This window comes from Dermochelys coriacea, chromosome 10, assembly GCF_009764565.3.
Source record: "Dermochelys coriacea isolate rDerCor1 chromosome 10, rDerCor1.pri.v4, whole genome shotgun sequence".
Lineage (NCBI taxonomy): Eukaryota > Metazoa > Chordata > Testudines > Dermochelyidae > Dermochelys > Dermochelys coriacea.
Window position 1 is genome coordinate 5,160,119 of NC_050077.1, and position 16,427 is coordinate 5,176,545.

Below are 16,427 nucleotides of genomic sequence, written 5' to 3' on the forward strand. Positions count from 1 at the left end.
TTTTACACCAGCTGAGGATCTAGCCCTTGACTTAGTTTTCTCAGTGATTCAGCCAACTAAAAAGTAAGATGCTGAGAGTGACATGCAGCATCTCAGTGCTCACCCTAGCACCTTTCCATGGGAATAGGAACAAAATGTTCTTCTATTGTTCCTAGAGTAAACAGAAGAACATTGGTTTAGAAATATGGCAACTATTTATGAGACCACAATGAAGCCATAAACTTTGTTTACAGGCTGAATGTCGCTATACATTGCTTGAAGCCCGGCAGTTCTTGGTTGGAATAAGACCATGCACCATATTGGACATCCCAGCTGCCAGCCTAAATTAAATTTCTTGCCGAAGACAGAAATAGCCCTTAAGGGAGAAAACATTCTGCACTGCAAAGCGAGGTCCTGCCTGCCCTGCATCACAGATGCAACCATTGGACGGGGTTGTGGTGGACATGCCCCTCCACCCCTCGCAACATTTTACTGACTTGTTGATCTCTTCCTCAGAATGGCTGAAGCACTAATGGACTGTAACTCCTGACTCACCTTCATTTTTTTTTCTATGCGATTGAGCCACTGCTGTGCAAGGACATTAAGATCCCTCTGGCATTTTAACATATGAGCGTGTGCCAAAGGCCGTAGCCCAACCTTAGCCCCTCTCTCTGTTGTTGCACAATATGCTCAGCACTATTTGGCCTTTGCCCCATAAGTGGCTGCATTGCAGTGGGCTGTACGTAGATCACAACCAATGACATAACAAATGGTAAACAATCATCTTCTCACACATGTCCCCTTTGCCTGGGAGGGCAACAATCACCTGTTTGAGCCTTCAGATATTCATGCCAACAGGTAGACTCTCATCTGAATGTCAGAAACAGCTACTGATGAGGGGGCACCAACATAGTTCAGTTGATTGGGGGGTGGTTCATAATTCCAGCAATTGTCTCTGAATACTCCTCCAACCAGCACCAGTAATTCTCCAAGAGTATTTCATCTGGGGGAGGAAGCTAATTTAGATCAACATACACGTACTTAACCTGATGCCTGATTGAAATACACATATTTAACCTGATACCTGAGTGTTCAGAGATTAAGCGATGCTCGCATGCAATTTAGAAATTAAAAAATCCCACATATGCAGCCACTTGGACACACGCACTGGATGTGCAAGCAACCCCCCACCCTCACATGTAAACAGTACCCCCATGTTGCCTTGCAAAGACATGCAAATCCTTGCACACATTAGCCGGCCCTCTGACTTCCAACCCTTCCACTACTTCCTGAAGACATTCAGCATTTGGTTCTCTCTCCCCACTGCGGATAGTCCCAGATCACCTCCCACCTGTAACTTGTCATGTCCGCACATGGCCATGGGAGGGTCTGTATTACTTCCTTTGACAATCCCCAAACAAAGGGACTTGGAAGGAAAAAAGAGACCTCTACAAGTGCCCTCTCAAATTTATAGGCAAAAGGGGAAGGAAGAGCAGTATTTTTATAGCCCTTGCACTGCTGTTTGGAGAATGATCACTATTTGTCTGGAATGCTTCCGTTTCCCAGCTAGCGTCTGTGGTGATTTGAGTTCTTGTCTGTCTGTCTGTCTGTCTCTCTCCCCCACCTCCTCACTACTGAGCCAGTGGGAACTGAGCATGGGACAAAACACAACACTCCACAGCTGCGAGGCTCCTTCCTCAAGGACCCCGAGTTCACTTGAGAGGATAATTGGTTTTGCAGAAGAGGTGAAGTGTCTTTCCCAGAGAGGGGACGCCAGGCAGCTGAAATGGGAGGGAGGGCTCGGGGAGCCAAGGAAAAGGGAGAAGAAGCTGAGTAATGTTGCGGATGGGGCAGAGGATCTCATGGAAGCCGTCACTATTTTACATCACCAAGACACGAGGTCAAACATTCCTTTAGACACCAATGGACTGTGCGAAACCCAGAGTTCCCCTTATTTATTATCTGTCGCCTTGGAAGCTGGAGCTGAGGCACCTCCCCGGGGCATGTGCGGCCCACCTGAGGAAATGCACAGCTGTTTTATTTCGTTCTGGGACATGCTGTGCGTTTGCTTTTTTAACCCTTCGTTACCAAACAGAGCAAAGCCCCTGTGATTATTGAAGGGCTGTTTCCCTTAATTGCTGACTAGAAATCTGCTCTTTACTGAGTTCATTTGGTCTACATTGTCAAAAGAGAGGAGAGAAAGCGCAAGATGGAAATATTTTGAGCTATAAAGGAGTACAGCGAGTCTGGCCTGCAGACAGAACAAACAAAACCGGTTTAAATTTGGTGAAGTTGGCATCGGACTTATTGACTCCAACGGCCTTTTAAAAAGCCCCACCGTAAACTGCTAACCCAGGAGAGCATCGCTCCATAGCAGCCCCTGTAACAAGGCTCATCTGGTCAAAACGTGGCTTTTTATATCATCTCCACCAGCACAGGAAGTGTGGAAACTGCTTGCAGGCTGTGTCTATATTGCAAAAAGCAAAAGCACAATGTTTTGCTTGTTCTGACACCCACAAGGACCGGCCACTATGCAGTACATGTTAGCAATTTACAGTTCCTCAGCAAACTGCTGGCATTTTGAATACCCAATACAAAACTATTTGCTAATTTGGGTAATTCATTTAATTAGGCTGGGTTTTTTAAAACTTGTATTCTGTGCGTCATAGTTAGATAACCAGCAATTCATGAGTATAAAGGCCAATTTAGAATATAGTTTGTTTTCTTTTTCTGAAGACGCTCAGCCCCAGCACGACCCTGTTCCACTTTCTACTTCCTCTTCTGTGATTCGTCCACACGAGCCAACCAGCCACATTGTAGTATAAACTGGTTTGAGCTGGAACCACTCTGAAGGGTTGTGATAGATAAAGGTCTAAATCAAAGAGGAGAAGGTGGGAAACAATTTTCGAGGGGGATTGATGAGGATTAATCTAATCTAATTCATTTTACGGTTTTCTTTAGTCCTCATCATTATAATACCTAAGTATTTCCCAGTCCCAGTCTTCTCTCCGATTCAGGAAATGAATCTAGATAACACTCAGTATTGTCATCAGTTAACAAACCTAGTCATTTGGAAATGTCTCTTGTGATGGATTAACAACCCTCAGTTAAGACAGACGGATATAATCAGACCTGGTCATTAAATCTATGGGAGGAAGCCAGAGACCGTGTCTTCTACAGGGTGGTAGGAGCAGGTAGTATAAGGATAGGTAGATATAGAGTAGAGCAGCTTTGACAGTGTCTAATGGTCAATCAACATGCTGCTGTAATGTGTTTAGAACCCAACACTTTAACTCGGGTTCTTGCTCCGAGGGTGAAAACCCAACACTCTGAGTCTGGTATCTCTCGGCCGTGATCATTCTGCAGAGCTGGGAATGGCACTGAAAAGATCCAGTAGGGGATGAACTCAACGTGACTTAGCCAGAATGACATGCTGCAGGGGATAGAGAGGAAAGGGCTAACGTGACAAATGAGGGAGCCGAAAGCCTCCCATGTGACATTTTAAAGTTTAACAAATACGAGACTCAGCAGTGCCCACAGTGCTGGCCCAGCAACATCAAAGACCAAATTGTAACCAGCATTATGAAGACTTTTCGTGTTTATTTATCATATTGTTGACCTTCCAAAGCATTGCTGCAGAACGTCACTTTATAGCGACATCCCCGGCCATTTAGCCACAGGGCAGAACGACAATGTAGTCACTACACAGCAACCCCGACAGAATCAAGGGCAGCTACATCACCACACGCAATTCATGTCTCCATGCACGGGCCCTGCACACTAGCATGTTGGATCAGTGTTGTAACCTATGAAACATGCAATGTGTTCAGAGCCGAAAAGGCTGCTTGGCCCCAGGGAAAATTGGTCTGGCCTGATAATTGCTAGCAGGCGTTAAAGTAATGAGGAGCATAGGGGAAAGTAGCTCCCCTTCCTTGGTAGCTGTTGCAAGAAGAACTGCTCCTCCAACTCCTGTTTCAGCTAATGTACCCACTGACTCCTCACTATTGTCTGGAGAGATCCCATAGAGTTCTGCATGTCTCATAAGCAAAGAAACTCTTTCTGACTGGTATTCCCTGACGGAGGAGGAGCTATTCCATTTCCCTCCTCCCCATCTGTCCTGGCCAAGCTACCTGAAGTTGTCATGGTGTTAAATACTTGAGTGGGGGAGGGACATGAATGTCAATGTCACACTTCGAGAGCAGGAAATCCACTAGCCCTTTCAAAGAATCCAAGATTCCCAGGCCAGAAGGGACCATTATGATCATTTAGGCCAACCTTCTGCATAACACAGGCTGGAGAACTTCGCCTCGTGTTTTGTGCATTAAGCGCATAACTTCTGATTGAAATAAAATGGATCATTTTTTTTTCAGCTCAGTTTCAGACTAGCCATGATATAGGAGAACAGAGCAAAAGCATCAGGCTTTGACACAAAGGGTATAATGGACAAGAGGTAGGGACTGAAGAGCACTACAATGGAAGGGCAAAAATAACTCCTCTGTGCCTTCAAAGAGTCTCAAGAATAGTTAAGATGGAAGTTCTTGTAGAGAGTGTAAAGAGGGTCCCCTGACAGGATTTTGTTTAGCGAGAAAATCCAATATAAGGTTATCTTCTGTGTTATCATCTCAGGCTGTTGGTTTTATACCTCCAATGGGGTTAATAAACTTATCCTTCAGAGGAATAGACTTTTGCTCAGAGGAAGAAATCCTGTGCAGAAGTAGCAAGTGCTGAAGGAAATATTACAGTTCCCCTTGTAGTCAACATTGCAGCAAAATGTCTGGAGTCCTCCACTAGGAAGTTACGAGTCAGTATAAGCCCCTTTTGAAGTAAAACACTTAAGCCTTCTCAGGATTTAAAAGCTTCCATCTTTCTAAACCTGTGCCCAAGCTAAACAAGGAAGTGGGGTGTGTTCCATATTAAGTTGCGGGCAAGTTGACTGTTAGCTAAGAGAGCTCACTCCAGGCAGGGAAGTTGGATTATTTAGAACAATAGTGCTTCACAGTAAAGCCTCTGGAAATATTGCACATATGTTCATTGTGATTGGTATATGAGAGAATACCAAAACAGTCAACTGAAACTGGGATTACACCTCACTTGGTATCACTTACTGCCTCTATACTCAAATCTTTCTAATACATGTGTTACATAGTCTTACGGTTTAATTCTGTCCTCAGTTACCCAGGTAGCGATCAGGATTTAAACCAATATAACAGTGTAGAATTTGGCCCTGAAACTTTGCAAAGTAGAGAGATGTGAAAAAGGGGCTGTAATTTTGTCTTCAGATAATATTTCAGAAGTTTTAAAATTGTGTCATCTTGGTGTGTTTCACCTGCCTTGATTTTAGATAAACCCACATTCCACCTTCATCAGAATTGCATGGCCCGTTATACAGAACTTCTCAAATGTCTGTTGCCAATCTGAAACTGCCATTATCCCTCCAGATCTGTATTTGTTCAAAATCTGGTTTAGCTTTCGAGCAGGCAGTTTGGTTGGATTACTTCCAACAGATCAGCTAGATAAAACAGGTCAGATAATTAGACAGGTAGATGTGTAGATAGGAAGAGAGATAGGAGGAAGGCTGGGCAGACAGAAACAGACAGATAGGCACAGACAGACAGACATAGGACACAGACACCCTGGCTTGATGACTTTACTATAAAATGAGTATTAAAAAGACACATTTAAAAAAAAACACTGGAAGGGAGAATTATAAACTCTAAGGAAACTGGTTGTTCTTGGTCAATGTTTATTACTCTCCTCTTATCAATTCTGCTTTGGGTACAGCCAGTCCCTCGCTTCGTAAAACTTCTTCAGCCCCTGGAGATTGACAGGTGGAAAGTACGGCCCAATTCTCTTTCGAATCCACCATTTCCCTTCGCTGGCATGTTTGCCTCCAGGTTGGCTAAATTTGTACTTGAAATGCTCTCCTCTGATCCACCTTTGAATAAAATAAAGCACACAGTGCAGTTAGAAGGAGGTTCGAGACACATACAGATACATGGTGGTAACACTGTTACAGTGATGTTTGCAATGCGGACACTTGTCTTCTAGGAACTGGCCCAAACCCCACCAACATCCATCAGGAAGCAATGGCTTTGGATCCAACCTAGGCAGTGATGAGGAGAAAGGCCCCAGATCCCATTCATAATCCCCCAGAGCAAGGGTTCTCAAAAGCCTTCACAGTGTGGACCACAATTAAATACAGAGATTGTCCTGATGACACTTCCTGTCCAACTCACATTGCTGGGCTCCTACTTTCCCTTCTATTTGCCCTCGCCCTATCTCCTCTTCCTTTCCTGTTCACGATCACACAGAGCACCTTCACTTCTATGCACAACCACAGACGATCCACGCGGCAACTGCGAAAGTTGCTTACATGGTAAAGCAATGTTCGGAAAGTAACAATATATTTTTAGCTCCTTTCAGTGCAAGTTAGGAGGAGGAGCCACCACGTTCAACCCAGCCCGTGCTCAATGGACCTGAGTTGCAGAACATCTGCCACAGAGTAGGCCTAGACTGGAGGTGGACCTGTCATTTCCAGTGCAGGTGGACACACCAGTGCTCGCTCTGACCGAACGAGTGTGATAAAAATAGTCGTGTAGTGGTGGCAGTGTGAGCAGCAGGACAGGCTAGCTGCCTCGAGTATAACCCCGTCTAAAACTCTAGGTACACAGTTGGGCAGCTGGCCCATTCCACCGCCACGGCTACTCTTCTTTCTAGCAACCTAGCTCGATCTGGGCGGACATGTACCCTTGGAGTCATGCTACAAAACACGGATTCTTTTTCCTCCTCAAGAAAACAGTTTGCGATGAAAACAAGGAACTTTCAGTTGATCCCCCAAGTTATTCTCCCCAATGAAAACGTCTCATGATGACAGCCCCCATGCATCCCTTCACCCTAACCCCACCAACTCCTGTTCCTTTTGCTCCACTACTTCTTAGAGAGGCTAAGAGTGCATCTATTTTCTGACTGCCCTGGCAGTGAATGGAAAAGTAGATTTTTTTTAGAAGTGCGGAAAGAAGCATTCATCAGTCAAGCGAAACACATTTGGAGGCTGCACAGGGCATTTGGTTCTAGAGTTTTGGTTTATAAAAACCCCTTTCTCCCGCCCATTGATATAGGGCATGCTGACAAGAGAGAGAACAACCCCGCAGCCCTTGGGAGTGGAGGTCCCTATTTGCAGAGTGCATGACAGTATTTGCTGGATAAGTTCATAAAATAACTGGCAATAAAAAACGTCAAAGTCATGTCAATGCTCATTTAAAACTGCTTTGCTTCACTACTAAAATACAAACCTTGCTACTGAGCAGGGCAGCTGCCTGTTCCTATCACTAGGTCTTGGGCTGCTATAAAGTCAGTTCCTACTGCTAAAACAATCAAGAAGGCTGCTATATATTTGCCATTGAGCTTTCACTGTGGTGTGTTCACTCTAGATCCAAGGTGCTCAAACATGAAGCTCAGTTTGCAGGAAAAGACTGAGAAGGAACCTAGTTTAATTTCAAAGAAAGGGTGTGCAGTGATCAAGCCTTGAATGTCTTAGCTTAAGCCTTGATTGATGCCCAGGTGCAAGGCAATGGGCAATAAATAAATGCTCCTATTAAAAAAAAATAACAGCAACTTGTAGGTATCAATACCTAACTCTGCAGCTGACCACCATGGTTTGCCAATATATCAGTGCCTCTTGTTTATTTTTCTACCTTAAAATAAAAAGGACAAAACACAAAGACCTTGATTCTCTGCCCCATTTGAGAGTGAGCGAGCACGTATGTTTGTGTGCATGTATGAGGCTGAGTGGGACAGCATAAGGAGCTGATTGCAACTCCCTGATTCAGGGAGGGCCAAGCCCATTGCATGTTAGAGCAACCCGGGGCAGCTCTAACTTAAGCCACTGACACAAGGTTCTTATGCCAGGGTAAGATCAGGTGGAATGGAGCTCCACCACACCACCTTCCTTCACCGCCCCACCTATGTCATGTCACCTCCTTCTGCTTACACTGGGAGACAGGTGGCTGGAAGAGGACACAGCAGAGCTGCACTTGCCACGATCCATTGGCAAAGAGCTCCCTAGCACTGGGTGAATTCTTCGTTGGCCACCTCTGGCCAGTTTGAGGCTGCTTTGCACTGCTCACATGGCGCAAAGTGGCTTAGCGGCCTGGAGAATCTGGCCCCAAATCTGCCACATTGCACATAGTGAGTCCATGCAACCCTGCATCCCTATCAGTGTTGAACTTCCTCTTCCCTTCCTCACTCCCTTCATGGGTTTTTTACATTCACTTGCCACCTCTTCATTTAGGGTATGTCTACCTGGTCATCAGAGGGCGTGACTGCAGCCTGTGGAGACGTACCTAAGCTAGCTCAAGTAATAGCAGCATGGATGGTGGCCGCTCAGGTTTGTATCCGGGATCCTGGGTGAGCTTCACTGCTATTGTTACTGGAGCTAGCTCGATCAAAGCTAGCTCAGGTACTTGTACACGAGCTGCAGTTACAGCTCCCGACTGCAGTGCAGATGTTAGATTGTGAGCTCTTCAAGCTGAGGAGGTGTCTCCCTATCTGGTCAGGGCCTATATACACCCCAGAACTGCCTCCTCTCACTGCAGAAAGAGCCTCCAGTCCCCCACATCTCTGCACACCAAAGAGTAGGATGCAGCCCTTCAAGGCTCCAGTCACTTAAGTGTTTAGAAGGCCTTATGTATCAAAGAAGTTCCTTTTAAAGAATGCAAAATAGACCCTGTAGGATTGCAGAGAAACAGCCTTTGCTTAAGTTGGATGCTTGGAAAGTTGGACACTACGGTTTTATCTAAAATGGAATCTTCTGAAGTGGCCCACACCACTCCCTCCCTCTTCCTCAAATCCCCCAATGCTGGCCCTTTAGGAGGTCACCCATAGAGTGTCACGATGGGGGCCTGGGCAGTCAGGCTTAGCGGTCAGAGCAGGGGCAGTCAGAACCAAAGATCAGGAGTCCAAGAGTGAGCTGAGAAGCAGCAGGTCCATCACGACAACTGGCAGGGGAGTCCACCTTGTGGCACAGACACTTCCTGGAACTCCTGGGCTTAAATAGGGTGCTTGGACCAACCAGGGGCCCAAGAGAAGCTGTCAGTTCGGCTATCTGAGGCGGAACTTCCTGTGGTGTTTATCTCCACCGGGTTTATATGATAATGCCCACAGTTCTATCATGGTTGCTGGCTAGCAGCTCAGAGGAGGAGGCCTTTCCACACCCTTCAGACCCAGCGAACCTCATGTCCAGTCACTCCAAACAAGGCTGCGCTATCATGGATGGTGTGCCTTGCAGGGACCTTAGTGGGTTTGAGCTGTGCATGGCCCCGTCGGGGGCCCTGGCTCTGCACACTTCAATGGGAGGCTCCTGGGTCATTGCTTTTAATAGGTAAAATATTCACCGCTCCTCACGCTCAGTGCCGCAGATGGGGCCACGTCTGCTGTCGCACAGAAGCCGGGGTTGCATCACTAAATGCTAACCCGCAGCTGCTGTTTTCATTATATTCAGGAGGGTTTGGTTGGTTTTCTTTTTTTTTTTTTTAAGGCTGGTAAAAGTCAACTGGGGGCTGAAGTGTTACTCCCAGAGTGTTTACTTCGCAGGAGCAGAAAATTTCCTGTTAATAATTAGATTATTACTAACCATCAAAGTTTACATGGGCCCAGGTAGCCTGCAGGCTCCTGTCTGAGATACTTATAGATGTAGAAGCTGTGCTGCTTGATTGCTTTTTTGATTCCGAAACGTATCCATCTTCCAGAATAGCCTTAATTGTTTGCTCCTGGCCACCCAGGGCAGTGCCTCGGTGCTGTGTTTCCAGCTGCCATCAACCCAGCTGGCCCCGTTACTGACCACTCATCTCTCAGGGAAGCTGCAGCAGATACCAGCAGATCAGATCTCCAAAATGGAGCTGGAAAAAACCATCAGCCTAGAAGAATGTACCCCACAAGCACTGGGATGGACTGCAGGGAGCAAGGGGCTTGTGTCACTGTCTCATCACAGGAGACAGCGGTGGTCTAGAGGATAGGACACTGGAGAGGTGTGAGTTGAGTCCTGGCTCTATCAGTGAGCGGCTGGGTGAGCGTGGGCAAATTACCTCCCCTCTCTGAACCTCTTTTCCTCGCCCACCCTTTGTCTTGGCAGTTCAGATGGTAACTTTTTGGGAGAGGGGCTATTTCACACACTGTGTCTGCACCGAATCCAGCACAGTGAGGTCTCGACCTCGAGTGGGGTCTCTAGGCACCACTGTAATATAAATTAAAAATACAAACACCAATCTTTGCAAAATCCCCGTATAACAGGAAAGCATGATAATCCCTTTTTTACATATGGGGAGCCGAGTCGCAGAGATATTGAATGACTTGGCCAAGGTTACACAGGAAGCCTGTGGCAGAGAGGGCTCCCGGGTCCCCTCGTTCATTGTTTTAACCACAAAGCCATCCTTCCCCTAGTCATGTTGGCTGTTGGGGGAGCCCTATGGAATGAAAACTTTTCTGTCCCTTCCAAATGGGCTTGCCTGCCCTGTTTAAATAATATCTATCATCTGATGTGCCGTGATCTTTCCCATATGTCGTCTGTCTATTAAAATGTTTGCTATCAAAGGGATCGGCCTGTAAAACTAGAACCGTGTGAGCATTCAGGCAACCGCACACAATTAAAGCTGCATTTTTGTGGCAGAAAGCTTGCGTCTGAATACATTTCAAGCTCTTAAATGGAGAGTCTAAGTAACTCTGCAAAACCCCTCCAAAACCAACAAAAAAACCCAGCCAAGCCCACTCCCTTCCCCCAAAACTCTACCTTAATCTGGGCTCAGGCAACATGAGTGGGATTTTTCAAAGCAGCTAAGTGATTTAGGAGCAGAGTTCTCACTAACTCTCAACAGGAGATGGACTCCTAAGTCATGGAGGGGCTTTTGAAAATTCCACCCCAGATGCCTTCTGGCTGAGATCTCTCAAAGGCACCTAAGGATTTGAGTGCCTAACTCCCTTAGGCAGCTTTGGAAATCCCAGCTTGTCCTTTTTTCTCTACTTGGGATGGGCTCAATCTGCACTGCTCCTCCTCATTCCCTCCTCTCTACCTCCCCTCTCCTTCCAAGTGACCAGGTTATGGCAATTCTCACTCTGGCAGGAGTGGGCTGGTTCTTCTGAAGCCAGTCAGTACCATCCCGAGTGCCCCAAGAAAGATAACCAGGGCTCCTCCCTTCCCAGATGATGAACACGTGGTTTCTGCACTGCTCCTCTCCTCGGACCCGTGCTCAGTTCTGAGGCACAGATCACCACCTGGCTTCATGGGGGATGAATTTAAAAATGAATGAGTGGATCATGATCAGATCTGGTTCTGTCCAGTCTAGAGGATATGTTGCCATCTAGCACAGATATACCATAGCGGTATGGGATATGGCCGAGAGTGCCTTCAAAATACTCCAGGGTTAGAGATAGACAACGGGCAGTAGTTTGGTCTCATTGATAAACATTTGTCAATGGTCACTAAAATGGGAAGAAGAAAACCACACAGATCCCTCCGATATGGTATCTTGGTGGATAAATTCCAAGCCATTGGTTAGCAAATGGAAACCTGGCCATTGTTTTATTTTCCCTAGGGGAGTTCCATGATGGGTGAAGATGTAGTTTTATCATGGAGCCATTGTAGTGAATGCAGTGTTTAGGTTGGTAGGCATGAAGCATGATAAATCACCTACCAATTTAATAAACCTCCCAAAAACCAAACAAAAAACATTTCTGAGTGAAATTTTTGCTTACTATTAGGGCAAAGGAGATTTTTTTCCCCCTCTAGGATGTTGCAAACAATTGGACAAGCCAAAAAAATGGTGATTTGTCACTTTTCATAAAGTCTTTATTTTTTGAGAGAGTGGCTAATGTATCTCTTTAAAACTTCACATTTATTTTATACATGTTTCCATTATGAGCCCAGGTGCACCAAACAATTCTTTACTGAGGAGGATTGGAAGATGCTGGTTTATGGATCACAGAAATTAAGCCAGGTGTCTCAGCAAAGCTTCCCTCCTTTCTCAAAACTGACAAGTTGGTTTATAGAGTTTACAAACTCTGCAGGCAGTGATTTTGGAGTCTGTAATCTCTTTAAACCAAAGCTATTCACTTTACAGAGCTTGAAAGTTCTCCTGGCTATGTCTGCAAAGCTACTAAATTCCTTGACCCAAACTGTGTGTATTACAGAGTTGACATTGTCTCGAGTCTACAAGGTCAGCAAGCTGGAAGCATTATTCTGATCACTAAGGACCCTCTATGGCCCTTATACAGCTAGAACGTCAGAGCTGCAGTAGCCTGCCTATGCCTGAGGATCTACAAACTTCAGAGGAAATACCCCGTAATGTAAAGTATAATCATCTCTGAGTTCTTCCTTTGTGGAGTTTACAAGCTTTTCTGCTAAAGCAGTAGTAGTATACTGTAGGACCTCCAGAATCATTATTTTCAGTGTCATGGAATTTAGATGCTGTGGAGACAACACAACACCTGTGAATCTGTCTCTTCCAGACTCACAGATCTAAAAGCTGCTGGACTTCATAGGCACTGTGAATCCTTTGTTTCAGGGCTCATAGTGGTTATGTTCTACTCCAGAAAGGTGCTGGATTTGTAATCTAGCTGGTTGCCTCGTTCAGAATTTACAGAATTTGCCAGCTCCTCTGGTAGGATGAACAATCATTGTTGCGAATTACTCATTCATTGCAGGGTTCAGAGAGTGAACACGTTCTTCCAGTAACATGGCAAAAGAATTAATACCTCCAAGTCCACCATATTAGGGCTCACAGAGTTTGCAAGCTTCAAATGCAGACTTGCAGAGCTTGTAACTCAACCAAGTTTCACACATGCACGGTGCCTGCAGATACTGAAACCATCAAGGACCATCGCTCTTTTTGCCAGAGTTCTCACGCATCAGACTCATACAAGCCAGTGGGCTTTTAAGGTTCCATTAGAAAAACAGCTAATGTTCCTGGAACTTAGGAGCTCCAGGAATTCTGAATTAAAATTCTGCTTGCAAAACCAGTAGAGCTTGTGGATTCTGTGGAACCAATAATCTGAGTTCAGGGAACTTGCTAGCTTCAAGGATGCAGCTGATGGCAGCTCTAAGTTCAACTAGATAAATAACCATCTGTCATGGAGATCAGCCAGGTACTTTGAGAGCTTTGCAATTCACTTCAGAGTTATCAGCTGGGACTTCCTTTGTTAGCCACCTGACCCCCTTTAAAGCTCCTCCCGGCTGCCTGTCAATCACCTGGGAGAATTTATCTTCAAGTCCTAGACCTAGACGTGGTGCCACCTGCCTCCTCAGTGTTGTCTTGTGCTAGGGCCTGGCAATGCGAAGAAGTTGGACAGAAGAAGCTTGGCACAGGACTCTTTGTGGTTGGGTGGAGGAATGGCCCCTTCAGTCTAAACACAGGCTTCTACATCTGCCAGATCCTTGGCCTTTCTGGCATGCTGCGCTTTCTGATTAATAAATTTTCAGGTCACATTTACTGCTTTTAAAGGGAACATAAAAATATGGGAGTGCAAGATCAATATGCTACCCTTGTCTATTAATCCGCTTCGCCCTCAGAGAATATCTATGAATATGCCACATTTGAAACACAAGGGAAAAGGAAGCATTTCTTAGTAAGGTTAGAAACATAAAAGATGACAGCTGGGGCAGTGATCCACCAATAGGTTTATAGGCCAAAAGGGACCATCCCGATCAGCTAATCTGACCTCCTGCACATTGCAGGCCACAGAACCTCACCCACTCTTGTAATAAACCCCTAACCTCTGCCTGAATTACTGATGTCCTCAAATCTTGATATAAAGACTTCAAGTTACAGAGAATTCACCATTTACACTAGTTTAAACCTGCAAGTGACCTGTGCCCCATGCTACAGAGGAAGGCGAAAAAACCCCAGAGTCTTTACCAATCTGACTTGGGGGGAAATCCTTCCTGACATCAAATATGGCAACCAGTTGGACCCTGAGCATGTCAGCAAGACCACCAGCTGGACACCCAGGAAAGAATTCTGTAATAAATCAAAGTCCTCTCTAATGTCCCATCTCCAACCACTGGGGATATTTGCTACTTGCAGTCATGGATGGGCCACATGCCATTGTACACAGTCTCATCACACTGTCCCCTCCATAAACTTATCAAGCTCAGTCGTGAAGCTGTTAGGTTTTTTGCCCCCACAGCTCCCCTGGGAAGGCTGTTCCAGAACTTTATGCCTCTGATGGTTAGAAACGCCCAAAGCCTTCTTCTAACCACAAGAAATTGACTGCAAGGATGAGCCTTTCTCACTGTTCCAGGGAAAAGAGAAAATCCCTACTAAGGTCACGATAATGAAATAAGTACTTTCTCTTACTTTAAAAAGGGACTAATGACTTTGGTGATTATACACATTAAGGAAAGACTGATCACCTCTCATGCTTCAGGGTTGAGAGTTGCAGGAGTCAAGAAGGAAATTCTTCTTACAAATATAGCTTTCCATGATTTACCAAGTGAATAATGGTTCTGGGTTACTTTTGCCTCTCTCTGAAGCATCAAGTGTTAACTACTGCCAAAAGGTGGGAAACCAGAGTGCACGGACTAACAATCTGATCCAGTTGTGCAAAGGTAATATCCTTTAAGAGATCCCCAAAAGAACTGCAGTTTATCAAACCACCAAGACAAAATAATGAGATGAATGGCAAGCAACAGGTTAGAGCCAGCTAAGGTGAGTCAGACATGGTCTTTGGGAGATGGAGAACTCTCTATGTTATTTTATCCCAGTGACAAGAACAGTTCATAAAATGTAGAACATGGAGTAACAGACTATCGCTGTCAGATTCTCTCTGAAACAGCATCCAGAAGTAAAAATCCAAACAGCTGCATGGTAGAAGATCATTCAGTATCTCAGTAACGACTACTGAAATGAGAGGCTCAACACAGCCACCCAAACAGGAACCCACTGGAAACCAAACTACTTGCTGGGACAGTACAATGACACATGCATAATCCGTGCTCCAGCACACACACACTATCATCCCTGCCCACCCTCAGTCCATGAAATCATGTGGCCTTGGAGGGAGGGGGAAAGGCTAAAAATAATAAGCATTATTTCTTAAATCAATATTCTACAACTCATCCTGCCAGATGCCCAGTAGCAGCTGTGCCGTAGCACTTTTAAGATTCTATCATATATCAGCCTATTATGACATCTTCCAACTGTATGTGTTAAAAATTAGCAGCAATATTCAAGTTGTTACCAATCGAGGCCTAAATCTCCCAGACAGCTGTAATTAGTTCCAGAGGGTGCAGCTGTCTCCCTGTAACAGCTGAGAGTTTTTGGAGGGAAAAAAACAGGAACGGTGTTTTCTGATGGAATTAATGGCCTGACAGGGCACACGGGGGTGGAGAAAAGAAACCAAAACACGAGTCGTCTTTTCATTTAGTTTTTTTATCTCAAGGTTTCCTACTCAGCTGTAAATCAGGGAGTATACCGTGCTGGAAAGTATAAATTCATCAAATCAGCAGAGCCTCCATCATAGGTTTCTTGCTTATTCTAGGCCTGTTAGCAAGAGAGAGAATAAATTAATCTTGGATCAAAAGCCATTTAGAAAATAATGGCCGTTTTATAGGTTATTTTCCTTCTTCCATTGCCTCCTTTTTATCTAAGGTACTTCTGTTAGTGTCTGAGCGCTTCAGAGTCTTTAATGTATTTATCCTCACAAAGCTGGTGGGAGGCAGGACAGTGCCATTATCCCCATCGTACAGATGGGGAGACTGAGGCTCCGAGAGACTAAGGGATTTGTCGCCGGTCACAGAGGAAGGGAGCAAGGAATGGAACCCAGTTCTCTCAAGTCCCAGGCTAGTACCCTAACCAATAGACCATACTTCCTCCTCCAAGAACATATATGAGATGCAGCCATTAAGCTAGTGTTTTCCAAGGTAAAGGGCGCACTCTTCGGGCTGGAGAGGCAGATGATGAACTAGCTGGAGGGTTGCAGAATACTGGCCAATGGACCTTGTGTCAAGACTGAAGGAGGGCATGATTGGTTTCACTTTTCCAAAATGGGTCTCGGCTCTCAAAAATTTGGGAACATTAAGCATAGCTACTGGATGCATGTGGGCAGTCTCCTGCACCATGCACAGCTCTGCCAAAGTCAGGGATTCACAGATTATAAAGCTACAAAGGGACCCATTTAGGATTGACCTCCTGCATAATACAGGACACAGAATTCCAGCCAGTGATTCCACCACCTTCATCTATTTGCGGTTGAACTAGAGCATTTACAGTGTCAGTGGGACTCTGGATGGGTGCAGGTGTCTGTCAACATGGATCCAGTGCAGGACCTAGGCCATAGTTTATCTGAGGTTCTGAAAGAAGTGACATTATTCAACCTAGAATGTTTGTGACTCTCAGGAGGGTAGGCGTTGAATACATGTAGGGTGACGAGATGCCATGATATTATTGGGACTGTCCCAA

General features: G+C 45.3%; 1 protein-coding gene across 1 annotated transcript in view; it reads right to left on the minus strand.

Moving 5' to 3' along the window:
- Positions 1 to 5,708: 5,708 nt before the first annotated feature.
- Positions 5,709 to 16,427, minus strand: part of LMF1 (lipase maturation factor 1) — a 364,576-nt gene continuing 353,857 nt past the window's right edge. Inside the window, 1 exon segment of the mRNA XM_038420733.2 lies at positions 5,709 to 5,914. Coding sequence (XP_038276661.1) covers positions 5,740 to 5,914 — 175 coding nt within the window. The 3' untranslated portion in view covers positions 5,709 to 5,739.